Source organism: Anolis sagrei, chromosome 1, assembly GCF_037176765.1.
Source record: "Anolis sagrei isolate rAnoSag1 chromosome 1, rAnoSag1.mat, whole genome shotgun sequence".
NCBI lineage: Eukaryota > Metazoa > Chordata > Lepidosauria > Squamata > Dactyloidae > Anolis > Anolis sagrei.
Window position 1 is genome coordinate 131,025,160 of NC_090021.1, and position 15,912 is coordinate 131,041,071.

The 15,912-nt window shown below is 40.2% G+C and overlaps 1 protein-coding gene across 3 annotated transcripts in view; it reads left to right on the plus strand.

Moving 5' to 3' along the window:
* Nucleotides 1–15,912, plus strand: part of GREB1 (growth regulating estrogen receptor binding 1) — a 104,479-nt gene that overhangs the window by 62,966 nt on the left and 25,601 nt on the right. The window contains exons 6-15 of one of the 3 annotated variants that reach the window (XM_067468642.1): nucleotides 500–643; nucleotides 2,737–2,850; nucleotides 5,796–5,918; nucleotides 6,049–6,204; nucleotides 6,331–6,516; nucleotides 8,139–8,489; nucleotides 9,549–9,677; nucleotides 10,792–10,914; nucleotides 13,166–13,363; nucleotides 13,454–13,634. In XM_067468642.1, the coding sequence (XP_067324743.1) occupies nucleotides 500–643; nucleotides 2,737–2,850; nucleotides 5,796–5,918; nucleotides 6,049–6,204; nucleotides 6,331–6,516; nucleotides 8,139–8,489; nucleotides 9,549–9,677; nucleotides 10,792–10,914; nucleotides 13,166–13,363; nucleotides 13,454–13,634 (1,705 nt within the window). Of the gene's footprint in view, nucleotides 1–499; nucleotides 644–2,736; nucleotides 2,851–5,795; nucleotides 5,919–6,048; nucleotides 6,205–6,330; nucleotides 6,517–8,138; nucleotides 8,490–9,548; nucleotides 9,678–10,791; nucleotides 10,915–13,165; nucleotides 13,364–13,453; nucleotides 13,635–15,912 lie in introns of those variants that run through there. The other 2 variants (XM_067468636.1, XM_067468641.1) reach the window with 2 other exon arrangements.

Consider the following 15,912-nt stretch of genomic DNA (forward strand, 5'->3'; position numbering starts at 1 on the left):
ATGTGAGTAGATGAATAGGTACTGCTCCAGCGGGAAGGCAAAGGTGCTCCATGCAGTTATGCCGGCTACATGACTTTGGAGGTGTCTATGGACAATGCCAGCTCTTTGGCTTAGAAATTGCTAGACTTAATGTCAAGGGGAAACCTTTATCTTTACCTTTAAGGTGCAGTACGTGGAAAATGCCTAGAGAGATATAATCTCTGTGTATTTTCTAGATCATTTAGTGTGACTCTATGACATGTTTCGACCAGGTTAAAAAAAACCCCGATTGCAGATTTTCTGCGAAAATTGTTAAGTATGAAGATCCTGGAATGGATCTCTCATGTAATACATCACTAGACTGTGTATGGAGAGATGGGTGTAAAGATCATGATCCATTTGCATATAATAACATATATGTTTCTTACTGCACTGAAAGTGCAGTCCTCCAATGATAAATGGTTTGCAGATATATTTTGACCAGCTCCACCTGAACATAAATTAACTTCCTTTTTTTTAGAGTTCAGACCCCGGCAGCTCTCATCCAGCACTTGTTCTAACACATTATTCCCACCTCCAGAGAATACAGGCTCCTCGGCTACTATCACCAATGAGCCTGTTTTAGCAGCACATCCAGTTGTTCAACCTGGGATGCATCAGATGGGTAAATATTAAGTTGCATTCTGTGTTTGTCTCTCTGGTACATATACAATGCTCTTTGGATAGATAATTTAGAAGACTCCAATGTCAAGGTACCTTCCATGCATAGGTGGCCTCTGGATTTCAGCTTTAGCTCTTATTTTCTAGGAACGGCTGTATGTGCTTCAACAGCAAGATATCCTGGCAGAGCCTCTTTCAGATTTTATTCCTGTTAGTATTGTTACTCTATCCCAGTGGTTCCCAACCTTTGGGCCTCCAGGTGTTTTGGGCTTCAGCTCCCACAGTTCCTAACAGCGGGTAAGCTGGCTGGGATTTCTGGAAGTTGAAGTCCAAAACACCTGGAGGCCCAACGGTTGGGGACCACCATTCTAGCCTATGGACCTCCATGCTGGATTGCAATCAGCTTCCATTTCGGCTGGTTCTACACTGGAATTAATGCAGTTTGAAAGCACTTCAATTATTATTGCCAAATGCTATGGAATCCTAGGGTTTGTAGTTTGGTGAGACACTAGCACTTTTGGCTAAAGATCTAGTAAAATTACTGCTCCCATGATTCCATAGCATTGAGTCATGGCAATAGAAGTGCTATCAAAACTACGTGTAGCTAGACTCTCAGTGAATTGGAACTAAGCCTGTTGTGCCCCATCATAAACATTCTTCAGTTGCAAAGTAATGGGGAGAGTACAGAGATATGTGCTTTGGATACATGCTTCCCACTCGTAACTTTCCCATTGACAATGAGGAAGTCTAGGTAGAGTGTATCCACATTCAATCACAAAGTGTTACAAAAATCCATCTGGAGAGTTTCCGCAGCTAAATTTTAATTTGTTTCTGTAAAAAAAAACAAAAAAAAAACAGTAAAAGTGCTGTATAAATCTAGCAGTTGAGAACCCATCTTTCAGACTAGGAAAGCTCTTAAATATACCTGGCTCAAAATGATGCAAGATTGCAGAGCCTTCAGAAATAATCCCCCTGCCTTCCAACTTTTCCATATTTTGTTATTCTACAGTAGGAATGGGATGCCCTTAATTGTCACTGTTATCACTTGAAACACAGAAGATACTCAAAGTTCTGAAAGTGCAAGATGTCTGTATTGAAAGACTTAAATTAAAATAAAAGCAAACTGGCATTTGATAGTTGCACTTCGCTAGTTTTGAGCTATGTGTGCCAATTTGATTTTGGCAGGCGTAATGTGAATGATGTGAGCCATTTCTGTTGATGAATATGTGTATATATCAGATATTTATCAGATATTTCCTAAATATCTGCTAGTTTATTCTAATTATTTATTAGAATAATAATTTAATAAACCGCCTGGAGTCGCCTGTGGGCTCAGAAAGGCGGTATACAAATACAGTAAATAAATAAATACATTCTAATAATTTATTCTAATAATTTATTCTAATTATTTTTGAGATAATGTGAATTTTCTGCTTTAATAACCTGGATTATCTGGGAGTGTAGAAGGCACCTTAGGCCCCTCCCACACAGCGGAATAAAATCCCACATTTTCGACTTTGAACTGGGATATATGGCAGTGTGGACACAGATAACTCAGTTCAAAGCAGATATTGTGGGATTTTCTGCCTTGATATTTTGGATTACAGGGGTCATACTGTATGTACTATACTTTCGAAAACGGTATCTTTGAGCCCTTCCACATAGCCCTGTATCCCAAAATATCAAGGCAGAAAATCCCACAGTATCTCATTTGAACTGAGTTATCTGAGTCTACACGCAGATAATGTGGGATTTCCTGCCTTGATATTCTGGGATATAGGGCTGTGTGGAAGGGCCCTCAGTCTTAAAATGGTTGTTCAGCAGGAATCGTTCTAGAGGCCCTTCCACACAGAGATATAACCCAGAATATCAAGGCAGAAAATCCCACAATATCTGCTTTGAACTGGGTTATCTAAATCCACACTGCCATATAACCCAGTTCAAAGCAGATAATGTGAGATTTTATTCAGCTGTGTGGAAGGGGCCTAAGATGCTCAATAGAACAGGCCTTCATCATTGAAGAGATTTTTGTGTTTATCATGCCTCATATGCATCTATGAAATAATGTTATATTTTCCCTACTTTTTTTGGACACAGCCCCTGAGCATCTCCCACCAGCTGCATGCCATGCAGTTTATAATGGAAAAGACTCTCCTCAGCAACACTCGGTGAAGAGTGGTTTATCTTCCATGACAAAACCACAAGTATTAGGTAACTCCATCTTTCCTTTCACTTCCTAATATATTTCTATCTGATTAACCCACAATAAGGCAATTTACAATAGAAAATACTGAAATAAAAATGTTTCTTGAGTGTCATGAAACTCCGATGAGAAAATGTTTAGACTGACAAGAATATTCACAATTCTGGATTTACTGTGTACAACATGTGCATGTGGTTGTTTTGTACAAAATAACCTTTTTTGCAGAGAAGTTTATTTTCTACGCAAAAAAAATGCTTTACATTTTCCTAACTAAATTCCCATGTGTTTGCTTTGCCCAGATGATGATGTTTTCTTCATATGAAACAGCCTTTTTCGCATAGAAGATAATATTTCTATACAGGAAAGGCTGTTTCCTTTGTAGAAAATACTATATTATTAGGACAAGGCTCTGGAATCATATTTCTTTGGTGACTTAACATACAGAGTGGATCCTATCACTTACTATCTCTAAAACAATCCCTTTTCCTGGCCAATTGCTTTGTAATTTTTATTGTGCTCATTCTCTTTTCCTGTAAGCTCATCAGGAAATAGTTATATCAAGGGCTCATATATAAATACTGGAAATTAATGTTTTGAATTCATGATATGTGTTGCACTGAACTTTTTTACATTGCAAATTCAGTGATTACAGTCGTAAAATGGCAAAAATATAAGTATCAATGAAATTACTGGGATTTCTAAATATTTGTATTTAAGATCACAAGGTCAATTAATGCTTCTGAATCTCACAAAGGCCTCTTCCAAGCAGCTGATTACTATGACTAAGGCTGGATTTAACATATTAGTTCTTATAGGTTTTCAATGTGCCTTCTACACTTCCATATAATCCAGATTATTAAAGCAGATAATCCACATTATCTGATTTGAACTGGGGCCCCTTCCACACAGCTGAAGAAAATCCTACATTATCTGCTTTGAACTGGAATATATGGCAGTGTGGACTCAGATAACACAGTTCAAAGCACATATTGTGGGATTTTCTATCTTGATATTCTGGGTTATATGGCTGGATTATCTGTGGTCCCTTCTACACTGCCATATTAAATACAGATTATCTGCTTTGAACTCAGTTATATGACCGTGTGGACTCATATAATCCAGTTCAAAGCAGGTAATGTGGATTTTATATGACAATGCAGAAGGGGCCAAAGAGTCAGGGCCCTTCCAAACAGGTCCTATATCCCAGGATCTGATCCCAGGTTTTCTGCTTTAAACTGTATTATATGTGTCCACACTGGCAGATAATCTGGGATAAACAAAAATCCTGGGATCAGATCCTTGGATAAAGGATCTGTCTGGAAGGGCCTTCAGTACATCTAATAGTTCTGAACAGTCCTGCTGTACAATTTTCTTTGTTTTTTTTGAGATAGTAGAATGGACTCTACCTTGCTCAGAAATTGATCTGAGCCACTCTGTACCTGTCCAGTGAACAGAGAACATCGTGCTAAGGATCCAAGTTCTCCTCTTCATAGTACAAGTACAGGGCAGTAAACATTAATGCAATCTTGAGTAGAAAGGGCTGGCAAACTGTTTCATTTTATGTGTCTTTTCAGCCCAGGGCCATTGTTTCCCTTGCTTTTCAAGAAATCGATTTGAACAGTTTTCAGGGGGGTGTTGTTTTTAGATAGATCACCATGATAACGTGACACATAGTGTTTTATTGACACTGGAGCTTCCTCCTCCTGGGTTTGCTAGAAAGTGAAAAATGAATGGCTCAGCGGTAGCACAAATAGCTGAATGCTGCCGCCATGTGGCAAAATAGCAAAATATACCAGTGCAAGGATGCTAATCTTCTTTTTAAAGTTGGTTGCAAACATAAATTTGTTAAGGTTCAAATTAATAATGGGTTGTTGGGTTTTAAAAAAACCCTTTAAAAATAAAAAATGCCTGCCATAATGGCAGTGATCTTGCCAGGGCCATAGCCAGAAAAAAAATGGGGGGGGGGGGGGTTGATTTTTTTTTTTTTAGCAAATCATGAAGAGTAGTTCGATAACACAACAACCTTTTTAATACAGTCCAAAGACCCTTATTGCTCCGTAAAAGGTATAAGATACAAGGTATGCAAGGTTAGTAAGGCCAAAAATAGCCCCCCCCCCAAAGGGTTTTCTAGTCTGAAAAATTGGGGGGGGGGGTTGAACCCCTCCCCCCCCTCCCCCCCACTACAGGCCTGGATCTTGCTCAAGAAATAGACAAATTATATTGGAGTGTATAGCAAAGGTGAACTCAAAAAGAATTCAGTTGCTATGTGCATTTAATGTGCTCTACTGCATTGCCAAACACTCGTGTACTGCTCTTTGTTTGACTCAGGGCAGAACCACCTCTTGGAAAAATTACATCTCCGGACTACTATGCCCAGGTGACATGCCCACTGGCTATATTTTAGGAGGAGGTTGGGAACTGTAATACATTTTTTTCAGAAGCTGTGCCTCAGAATTGGAAAAGTTGAATGATGCAGGTCAGCTGGTAAAGATGTCAAAAGAACATATCTGTTGTTCCTTACAGTGTCTGGATTGGTCTTATCCAACTTAGTGACTTATAAATGTATTTGACAGTAACTTGCCCCATTTCCAGCCAGCATGGCCATCTCATAGTCTTCAGCTATCCCAATTCTGACTTTTCCAACTGCTTTTAAAAGACCTCTGAAGATGCTGGCCACAGATGCAGGCGAAACATCAGGAGAGAATGTTACTGGAACATGGCCATACAGTCCAAAAAATTCACAGCAACCCAGTGCTTTTAAAGTGTCCCAGCTTCTCTCTCCATCTCAAGTTGACTACAGTTTCTGCAAACTGAGTTCAAAGTGCAAAAATAGTTTGTACTCAGTTGATTAAGTGGGGTGAGAGGATAGGAATCATGCCTTTGGTTCAGCCATGCATTTTCACAAAGGGGAAAAATGTGGGTAAATTTAAAATATTTTCTTCTGTGTTCCTAGGCAGTTTAACAAATCCAGGGCCGCCTAAAAAACGCCACAAAGGATGGTCTCCAGAATCCCCATCTTCCAACGAAGCCTGGAATTTGCAGCCCAACCCACAAATGCCAAACAGAAATAAAAATGGTGAGTTCCTGCCATGGCTTGATTCTTTCTCAATCTCTTGAGCCAATATATTGAATGAATATGTTTACTGCAACTGAATATTTATGATTAATATTTCTGAATTGACTTATAGATGGAGGAGGAGGAGGAGGAGGAGGAGGAGGAGGAGGAGGAGGAGGGCTGTCCGGCTTACCCCATCCTGCCATGTTAGGACCAGCATCTTCTCCAGTGGTAACCTCTGGAGAGCCAGTTTCAATTCCTGAAAATCTACTTAGAATATATAAAGCAAAGCCTGTGATATTTAAAGGTAATTATAGATCAAGGAATTTAAAACAGGTCTGGCCTACTTTCATTTGTGTTCCTATTATGCATTTACTTCTCTGGCACAGGACACAGGGAACTCCAGTACTGTAATCTGTATTTTATTTCACAGGGCATGGAAATTTTCCTTATCTTTGTGGGAATCTTAATGATGTCATTGTGAGTCCTCTTTTATATACATGTTACAAAAATGCACAGTCTATCTCTAGAGCTTATGAACAATATGGAGCCTCTACCATACAACCTATTTCAGAGGAAATGCAGCTCTTGCTAACAGTCTATTACCTCGTTCAGCTTGGTGAGTCTTCCTCCTCCAATTGATATGACATCTCAAATATTGCTTGTGCATAAGTTGTGCTCTCATTTGACATTTTAGTTTAATAATAATAATAATAATAATAATAATCATCATCATCATCATCATTATTTATACCCTGCCACCATCTCCCCAAAGGGGAGATGAAACCAAGCCCAAAAGTTACAATACAGCAAAGTAAAATACAACAAACAAATAATAACATCAAAATAAAAACCAAACAATAACAAGTATACAATAACCAAACGCAGCATAAAATGGTAGAAAAATAAAAACAATGTGGGCAGGTCAAATGCATAGGATAAAATTGATAAAACTCTGGGTGAGATAAGTAAAAGGAGTAGTGTGTGTCTGAGAAGAGACCTCAGAAGGGATGAACAGTGGGATAGACATTCACTAAGGGACGAGAGAAAGTGTGTTGAGAGGACAGATCTGTATTGAGACGAACATAGTATGGGAGTATGTGTTCATTCGTCAAAGGCATGCCAGAAATTTAGCATTATATGTAGGATCTGCAATGGAGACAAAAATCCTATTAGAACCGAAATCCTATGGTAGGTCTGAAATGCTCTAGACTGCATGTTTTTGAATGCTGCGATGCCCTTCCAGAAAGCATACATGGATGCAAAGCCTAATATAGAATGTATTCATTCATACCATTTTTTTCAAGAAAATGTGTTTTTAAATATCAACAAATCTAAGTATTGTTTTTTATTCTAGTGCTATCAAATATGACACTAGAAATGTCAATCCCTATGAAATTTGAATGTAAATGTTACATGAGGTCTAATGAGAGAAATGCAAATATTGCCAATGAAGAAAGGACTTTCAAATGTGTTTACATATTTTACATGCATCATCTTCTTGTAGTAATGTAGTAATGGAAAAAGGACATTTGGAGCTTCTGGGATACTTGGGAATTAGGAGCTCCCAGTGGTGCAATGGGTTAAACCCTTGTGCCAGGAGGACTGTTGACAGAAAGGTCGGTGGTTTGATTCTGGGGAAGTGAGGTGAGCTCCCATCTGTCAGCTCCAGCTGCCCATGTGGGGACATGAGAGAAGCTTCCCACAGGATGATAAAACATCTGGGCATCCCCTGGGCAGCGTCCTTGCAGACGGCCAATTCTTGCACATCAGAAGCGACTTGCAGTTTCTCAAGTCGCTCCTGACACACACAAAAATCAGTGAATATGTGGGCTTTCTTTTTTTTACCAGTTTTATTTGTAACAGTATTCTGCCATAAATTAAGAAATCTATAAAGGACATCGAGGGCTCTGGATTTCCACAAGGTTTTTTCATTTTGCAGAATGTATTTTGTCAAAGAAAGCAAACATTCATGTGAAGCCTTAGAAGATCTGATTTTAGGAAATCCTCAGCCTGGGACTCTCTATCTTCAGATTCCATTGTCCATGCTGGACAAGGACAATGGGAATTGCAATCAAGAGCTGGTTGGGAAAGGCTAGCTTGTGGCAGGCTATGCATGATAATAATGGAGTCAGACATCTCAATTTAGCCAATGAGTTCAGGAAAGAGAGAAATAGTTTTGTAAGCTTAATGACTCCTAACATTTGACTATTTTTGATACCTTCTTATTGCTTCCCTCAGCTTCAGACCAAGTACCTTTGATTGAGGACTTGGAGCAGATCTTCATGCGTTCGTGGCGGGAGTCTCATCTTTCTGAAATCCGCCAGTATCAACAAGCCATTCCGCAAGCTTTTCCTCAGGTTCCTGGCCCAATTGCGCCAGTGACTTCAGCTCAGCTTCCCTGGTTAGCCGGATTGGCAGCCAGCTCTTGCAACGACAGCGTTCACATCATTGAGTGCAACTATTCTTTAGCAGAAGGACTCTCAGAAATGTTTAAGATGCTCATTGAGGGAAAGCTAGTGAAGACCAACTATGTGGTGATCATATGCTCTGGGAGGAACAGAACCATTGATTCTTGCATTGCTGTGACAGGTGAGGGGCTAAAGGAAAACGTGGGACATTCTCGCATTACAGTGGCCTAGAGCTTTTATGTCATTGTTGGGGCTAAAAGTTAGCAAGTTAATGGGCAAAGTATTTTGATGCTTGGCACACATTTATTATAATGTATAACAGTGGTTTTCAACCTGTAGGTCCCCAGGTGTTTTGGCCTACAACTCCCAGAACTCCCAGCCAGTTTCTGGGAGTTGAAGGCCAAAACATCTGGGGACCCACAGGTTGAGAACCACTGATGTATGACAATAAATTTGTAGAACTCTTTTGTAAAATGTATTTGTTAAACACTATTTTCAGGGATCCAGATGAACTCATCTGAATAGAATCCAGGTAACCCATATAATTGAGTGTGGCTGGTTTTTAATCCTTATTGCTGCCCCCCATGCTTCCCAAAATCTCATTTTAGAGTGCTGGGAGCCAATTTTCAAGTGGTAGAGAGGGCTGAAGTGAATGGGGAAGAAAGTTTTGTGCAAATCTTTTAGATTCCACTGAAGACTTGAATGTTCTAAATTAATTTCAAAAGGGAATTAAATGTCTCTTCTCATTAAGAAGCTTTTGATATTCTGGAATATAGAGCGGTGTGGAAGGGCCCAATGTGTCCCAATATGGCTTAGGAGAGCAGAATAGATCGATTCTCTGCATTTTTCTATAAATTAGTAGTGTTTCAAAATTAAATTGGAAACTCTCCGCTTATATTTGGCCAGCCTGTATTCTACTTCGTATTATAGTTCTAAGGATATTATTGGGGCACATGAACCAAATATGAATAAGAAAAAGGACTGTTCTTTTGAAATTAATCTCACATTTTTGTCTTTGTGCTGTTGAACCTGGAAGCTGGCATATAGTTTTGAGGCAGATTCCTTTTCAAGTATAAGCCAGACTCAAATCTTTTTCACTTCAGGAACTTAACCACTCCATTTATTTCTTCATTTATATCCTTGAAACTCGTAAAATCTTACTGAGATTTTTGTCATAATTGTATATGAATTGAATTGCACATAACAGTCACTCCTCACCTTTTCTTTTTGTATTTCTTAGGGAAATATCAAGCCAGAATACTATCTGAGAGCATGCTTACTCCAGCAGAATATCAGAAAGAGGTTAACTATGAACTAGTGACTGGAAAAGCAGAGGCTCTGGGAGCCTTCTTTGGTTCTCTCTGTCCAGGTATGATGTGGCTTCTCTACACAGTGGCAGACTGTTTAAAGCCTTAAAATCTTTAAGATCTTGCCAACCAAAAGTTTGAAAGTTTGAAGCCCAGGTCAGGATGAGCTACTGGCCTTTAGCCCAGCTTCTGCCTATCTAGCAGTTTCAAAATAGCAGTGTGAGTAGATAAATAGGTACTGCTTAAGCGGGGAGGTATTTAAGGCACCCATAAGGAAATTCTAGAAAAATCCCGGCGATTTGATCAAGAAGGAAGTTTACGAACAAAGCTGTTTGGCAGGGAAAGTGGAGCATCAGTCCCCGTCCCCCCCATGGCCGGAACCGAGCCCAGCCTCCAAGATGCCGAAGATGGGAAAGCCTACACACACACACACACACACCTCTCTATGTACAGTTGTCTGTCTTGTCAGTGTATAACAGCACTGAATGTTTTGCCGTATATGTGTTTTGTGATCCGCTCTGAGTTGCCTTTGGGGGGAGAAGGGCAGAAAATAAATACTGTAAATAAATAAATAAAAACGAACCCAAGGCAGCCTTCTCCAGCTTGACACCATCCATATGCTTGGGACTATAGTTCCTATCAACCATATCTGTTGACTCTGCTGGTGGGGACTTATGGTAATTATAAACCAAAACATTACGCGGTTGAATGGGTTTGAGCTGAATCAGGTAGTTGAATCATTTATGGGACTTGAGCTGTAGCAAAATTATAAACTCTACAAAAAATTAATTTGGAGCATATTCTCTTCAGTTGCATATTGTGAAATTGATAGAATGCCCTCTCATTCATGCACTCTGAAAAACAATGCTACCCCAAAGGATTAGGCTGCTAGAAATGCAATTAGAAATGCACACCATTTCTAATTGGATGAATAGTTCATATTGCAGTCGAACCGTTGTCCAACATCTTAAAGGGCTTTGCTTGTCTACAGTGCATCACTTGAGCATTATAAATGTTGTATAAAATTCTTACTGAATGTTGAAGCACTTTCTGCAACAGGTCAGAATTTTTGTTGAATAGTAACTTCACACATTTCTTGACTTGGCTATGGCTGAGGGATGCTACAACTGGGATGTAATGGTGCAACATAAAATAATTTTGTTTTTCATTTTGTAGATGGTGATACTGATGTTTTGTTGGAAAAGTTTTATCAAGAAAACCGAGCCCGTATTTCACCCTCTCTTTCTGGAGCGAATAAACCAGCAGCAGTGGATGCAAGTGGAACAGCTGTGTGCCCAAGTAAGTGATGTGTTGTTGTACTACTTGAAAGTGTTTACTCTTTCACAGTGATAGCCCTGCAAGACTTCCCCATCTGAGCATGGAACCATTCTTTTGTTTTATCCCAAAGAACTCTGAGAGTAGTAGTCTAACAAGAAATGTTTCCATGTTCTGTGGAGTTCTCATGCTAAATGCAATATTTCTAAGCTCTGTTACCATCAGTGAGTTTAAAATGAAGTATTACCCTTGGAAAAATTCAGTAAATGCGTGAGACAGTAACTGTCTCAATATTATACTATATACCAGGGATCCTCAAACTAAGGCCCGAGGGCCAGATACGGCCCTCCAAAGTATTTACCTTGAAAGCACACAACAACAACAATCCTATCTCCTCAGCCAAAAGCAGGCCCACACTTCCCATTGAAATACTAATAAGTTTATATTTGTTAAAATTATTCTTCATTTTAATTATTGTATTGTTTTAAAGTGTGTTTTGCATTACAAATAAGATACGTGCAGTGTGCATAGGAATTCATTCATGATTTTTTCAGATTATAATCCGGCCCTCCAACAGTTTGAGGGACTGTGACCTGGCCCTTTGTTTAAAAGGTTTGACCCCTGCTGTATAATCATATGTAAGTCAAAACCTGGATCAATTTATCCATTGGTTATTGTGAGCACTATATCTTAAATATTATCAAAAGGGGAACCATCTGAGCTGAGTGGCAAAAGGCAAGACCTTATTTATCCCAGCAGAACCTAAAAGAAACACTAACCCCCTGTACTGTCTCGACCATGGCTCCATTTCTAGCATTTTTGGATGCTTGGATAAGAAAATGGCAGTCATGGCCAGGGGTTGTGGGTCCCTGAGGCAACAACATTGCTTTTCCTTTTCCAAGGATGTCCCTTGATGTATCCACAGGTCATGGGAAAATTCATAATTTTGGCTCCCAAACGTGCATTTATATATAAGGTCAACATATACATGAGTATATACAGTATTTATTGAGCTTTATAATCAGTCATGCAAGGATAAAGAATGGACCGTTACCTTTGTGATCTTCCTGCGGACTTCCCAGACTCATCTGGCGACATATTGTGGCTTTGGTTGTCCCTCTCTGGCCAGATTCTGGCTTCAGTCTTTACAAATGATTTCAATAAATATAACATTGTCATATTGTGACTGAGTGGTTGAATCTCTGTTTTGTTGTCCTTTGCAATGTTTCTGAATGGATGTCTTAATTTGAATATTAAAGCTTACATCCTGGGCAGGGGAGGGGATTGCAAAATGCCTGAGGAGCAGAGAAGCCAGTATACGTCGCACACTTTTGCCAGAATCTGCATTTTTCCCTCCCTCCTGTAGCTCTAAACATTTTCTCTGGGGGACAGGAAACCCTCTGGATCAGGGTTTTGGTGTCAATGAGGGCTCTAGCAGGAAGATGACAGAAAGACAATTCCATTCCTGAAGCACAGCATGTCCCCTTTAACCCCCGTTTCGATATCCATGGTTTCATTTACCCACACTCCAAAAATACTGCCTCCCCCCAAAGTGTTTATGAGTCTTTCTAGGTCCTCCACTGCTATTCTATTCCAGCCCAAATATAGTCAGAATATATTCTTTTCTATTATCTATGGCAGTGGTTTTCAACCTGTGGGTATGCTTTTGAATTCCGGCCACTGGGGGAGCTGTCGCTTCACTGTCCACTTGTGACACTGATGGAGTACTCCCTCATTCTTTTGCACTCTGCTGGAGAGTTTTATGGCGTCGTAAATTAGTTAAGTTAGCCTCCTGCGTAAGGACCTAAATTTCCTACTTGACAGATGCAATTGTCTTTTGGGTTGCAAAGGTTGACAGCAAGCCAGATAAATGGTTGGGAGCTTACTCCAACCCGGCTGGCTTTGAACTCATGACCATTTGGTCAGTAGTGATTTTAATGTAGCTGACTCCCAACCAGCTGCACCAATACCCTGTCCAACTCTACATTCTTGAATCTTCGCCAGAGCTTTTTCTTTGTAAGTGGGCTTTTGCCATTTCTTGGGGATGCCTTGTTACAACTGAGCTTTTGGATCCCTCCAGGTATCTCTATCAGATCCACTTTCTTTTTTCCATGTAATGAGACTGATATTGCCTGAGCAGAAACAAACTAAGATGAGTCACATCACCCTCCTTCCAAATTGTGACACTAAAGCTATACGGACACAAACAACATCTGTAAAACATGGTTGAAATCTTTCCTTATCTCTCACTTTATTTTGGTTTTCCCCCATCTAGGTTATCACATTGAGCGGCATCAGATCCGCCCTTTCCAGCTCGCAGTGGCTCAGAAATTGCTCTCTCATGTTTGCTCCATTGCAGACTCCAGCACTCAAAATCTCGACTTGGGCTCCTTTGAGAAAGTGGATTTCCTTATATGTGTTCCTCCTTCAGAAGTGACATATCAGCAGACACTCTTCCACCTTTGGCATTCAGGTGTGTACTAAGAAAAAACGATTGAAGGTTAGCGACATTGCCATCGGAATATCGACATTGCTGAGCGACATTTATTCTCTTCCTCTCTAGGTGTTTTATTAGAACTTGGGTTGGAGAAGGAACATCTCACGAAGCAGAAGGTGGAGCAATATGTGGTGAAAGTTGATGCTGAAGCCCAGACAAAGTTCAAAGCATTTTTACAAAACTCCATGCAGAATCCACATACGCTCTTTGTATTGATACATGATCATGCTCACTGGGACCTTGTGAGGTAAAAATGGCTTCTTTTTTCAAGGCAGCATGGTGAAAGGGATGAAGTTATGTGAAATACAATGATAAATATATAGAGCAATTGTTTCGAAAAAAATCATTCTGCACATCTCTAACAGTGTCATATCTTGCTCCTTGTGATAGCATACTCGTGACACCACCAGTTTATGTATATATATAACTAGTGGTATAAACACAAACACTTACTATGACTTCATATTTCAATAAATTACTGTCACTGTTAATTCTATTTTCGATTAGAGTTATGTTGATAAATGAGGGATTTTTTCTTTTACAAAGTATTTGCAAGAATTTGTACATCTCAAAGTGGTCAACCACAACCATAAATATATATGTACTGCAAAACAATGCACAAAACAATGTTTTGATAGACTGAAATATGTAGCATGCTGAATTATGCTGGGGAAGCTGTGCAAAAACAATACGTCCAAAAAAAGATATTGGCGCCTATGTTATATTAGGAATAAGAATATGCCACACATTGGAAATTGGCAAAGTAAATGCATTTCTGGGTTGTTTTCCGGGCTGTATGGCCATGCTCCAGAAGCATTCTCTCCTGATGTTTTGCCCACGCCTATGGAAGGCATCCTCAGAGGTTGTGAGGTCTGTGATGTTTATATATCTGTGGAATGTCCAGTGTGGGAGAAAGAACTCTTGTCTGCTTGAGGCAAGTGTGAAACATGTGGCATTACTATGGGCGCAAAGAATACAAAGATTTCTCCAGTATCAATTTCACACAAAGTAATTTTAGTGCCATGGCAACATCCTATGGAAAAAGAGGGTTGTTATTTTGATGTAATAGATCATCAAATACCAAATGCCCCTCTCTCAACAACAAGAATTTCATAGAGGGTTGCCATAGCAGTTATAATGAGATCATAGTGCTATAACTTTATAACAGGAATGCTCCCAAAGTGACCCATTTAAGGTGCAATCAGGTGTGAAACAGGGATGTGTTATTGCCCCAACCTTATTTTCCATTTTCATCGCTATGATACTTCATCTTGTTGATGGGAAGCTTCCCACCGGAGTGGAAATCATCTATCGGACAGATGGCAAGCTATTTAACCTCAGCAGACTGAAAGCCAAAACCAAGGTCACAACAACATCTGTTATAGAACTCCAATATGCTGATGACAACATCATCTGTGCGCATACAGAAGAAGACCTACAAGCCACTCTAAACACCTTTGCAGAAGCATACACGAAGCTTGGCCTGTCACTGAACATCGAGAAAACCAAAGTGCTGTTACAGCAGTCACCAGCCATCCCCTCTCCAATTCCAGAAATACAGTTTAATGATATACCATTAGAAAACGTTGACCATTTCCGCTATCTTGGCAGCCACCTCTCCACCAAAGTCAACATCGACACCGAAATACAACACAGCCTGAGCTCTGCAAGTGCATCATTTTTCCGAATGAAGTACAGAGTGTTTGAGGACATCCGTAGTGATACCAAGGTGTTTGTTTACAAAGCCATTGTCCTCCCAACCCTGCTATACGCCTGTGAGACGTGGACTGTCTAGAGACATCGTATTCAACTCCTGGATTGATTCCATCAGCTTTGCTTCCGAAAAATCCTGCAAATCTCTAGGTAAGACAAGTGGACAAATGTTAGCATGCTGGAAGAAGCAAAGACCACCAGCACTGAAGCAACGGTTCTCCGCCATCAACTTCGCTGGACCGGCCACGTTGTCCAGATGCCTGACCACCGTCTCCCAAAGCAGTTGCTCTACTCCGAACTCAAGAATGGAAAATGGAATATTGGTGTACAGGAAAAGAGATTTAAAGATGGGCTCAAAGCCAACCTTAAAAACTCTGGCATAGACACCGAGAACTGGGAAGCCCTGGCCCTTGAGTGATCTAACTGGAGGTCAGCTGTGACCAGCAGTGCTGTAGAATTTGAAGAGGCACAATTGGAGGGCAAAAGAGAGAAACGTGGCAAGAGGAAGGTGTGTCAAGCCAACCCCGACTGGGACCGCCTTCCACCTGGAAACCAATGCCCTCACTTTGGGAAAACATGCAGGTCAAGAATAGGGCTCCACAGTCACCTACAAACCCACCGCCAGGATACTGAACTTGGGGGACAATCTTACTCGGTCAACGAGGGATCGCCTAGGTAAGTAAAGTATAACTTTGTAATGCAGAAAAAGCCAAGAGGCCCAGCAACCAAACTGAAAATCATGGGGTGTGTTTGTTTCATTTGTTTTGCTTACCCTGAGTTAAGTTTTTATACCAGTGGACCTTGACTGCATA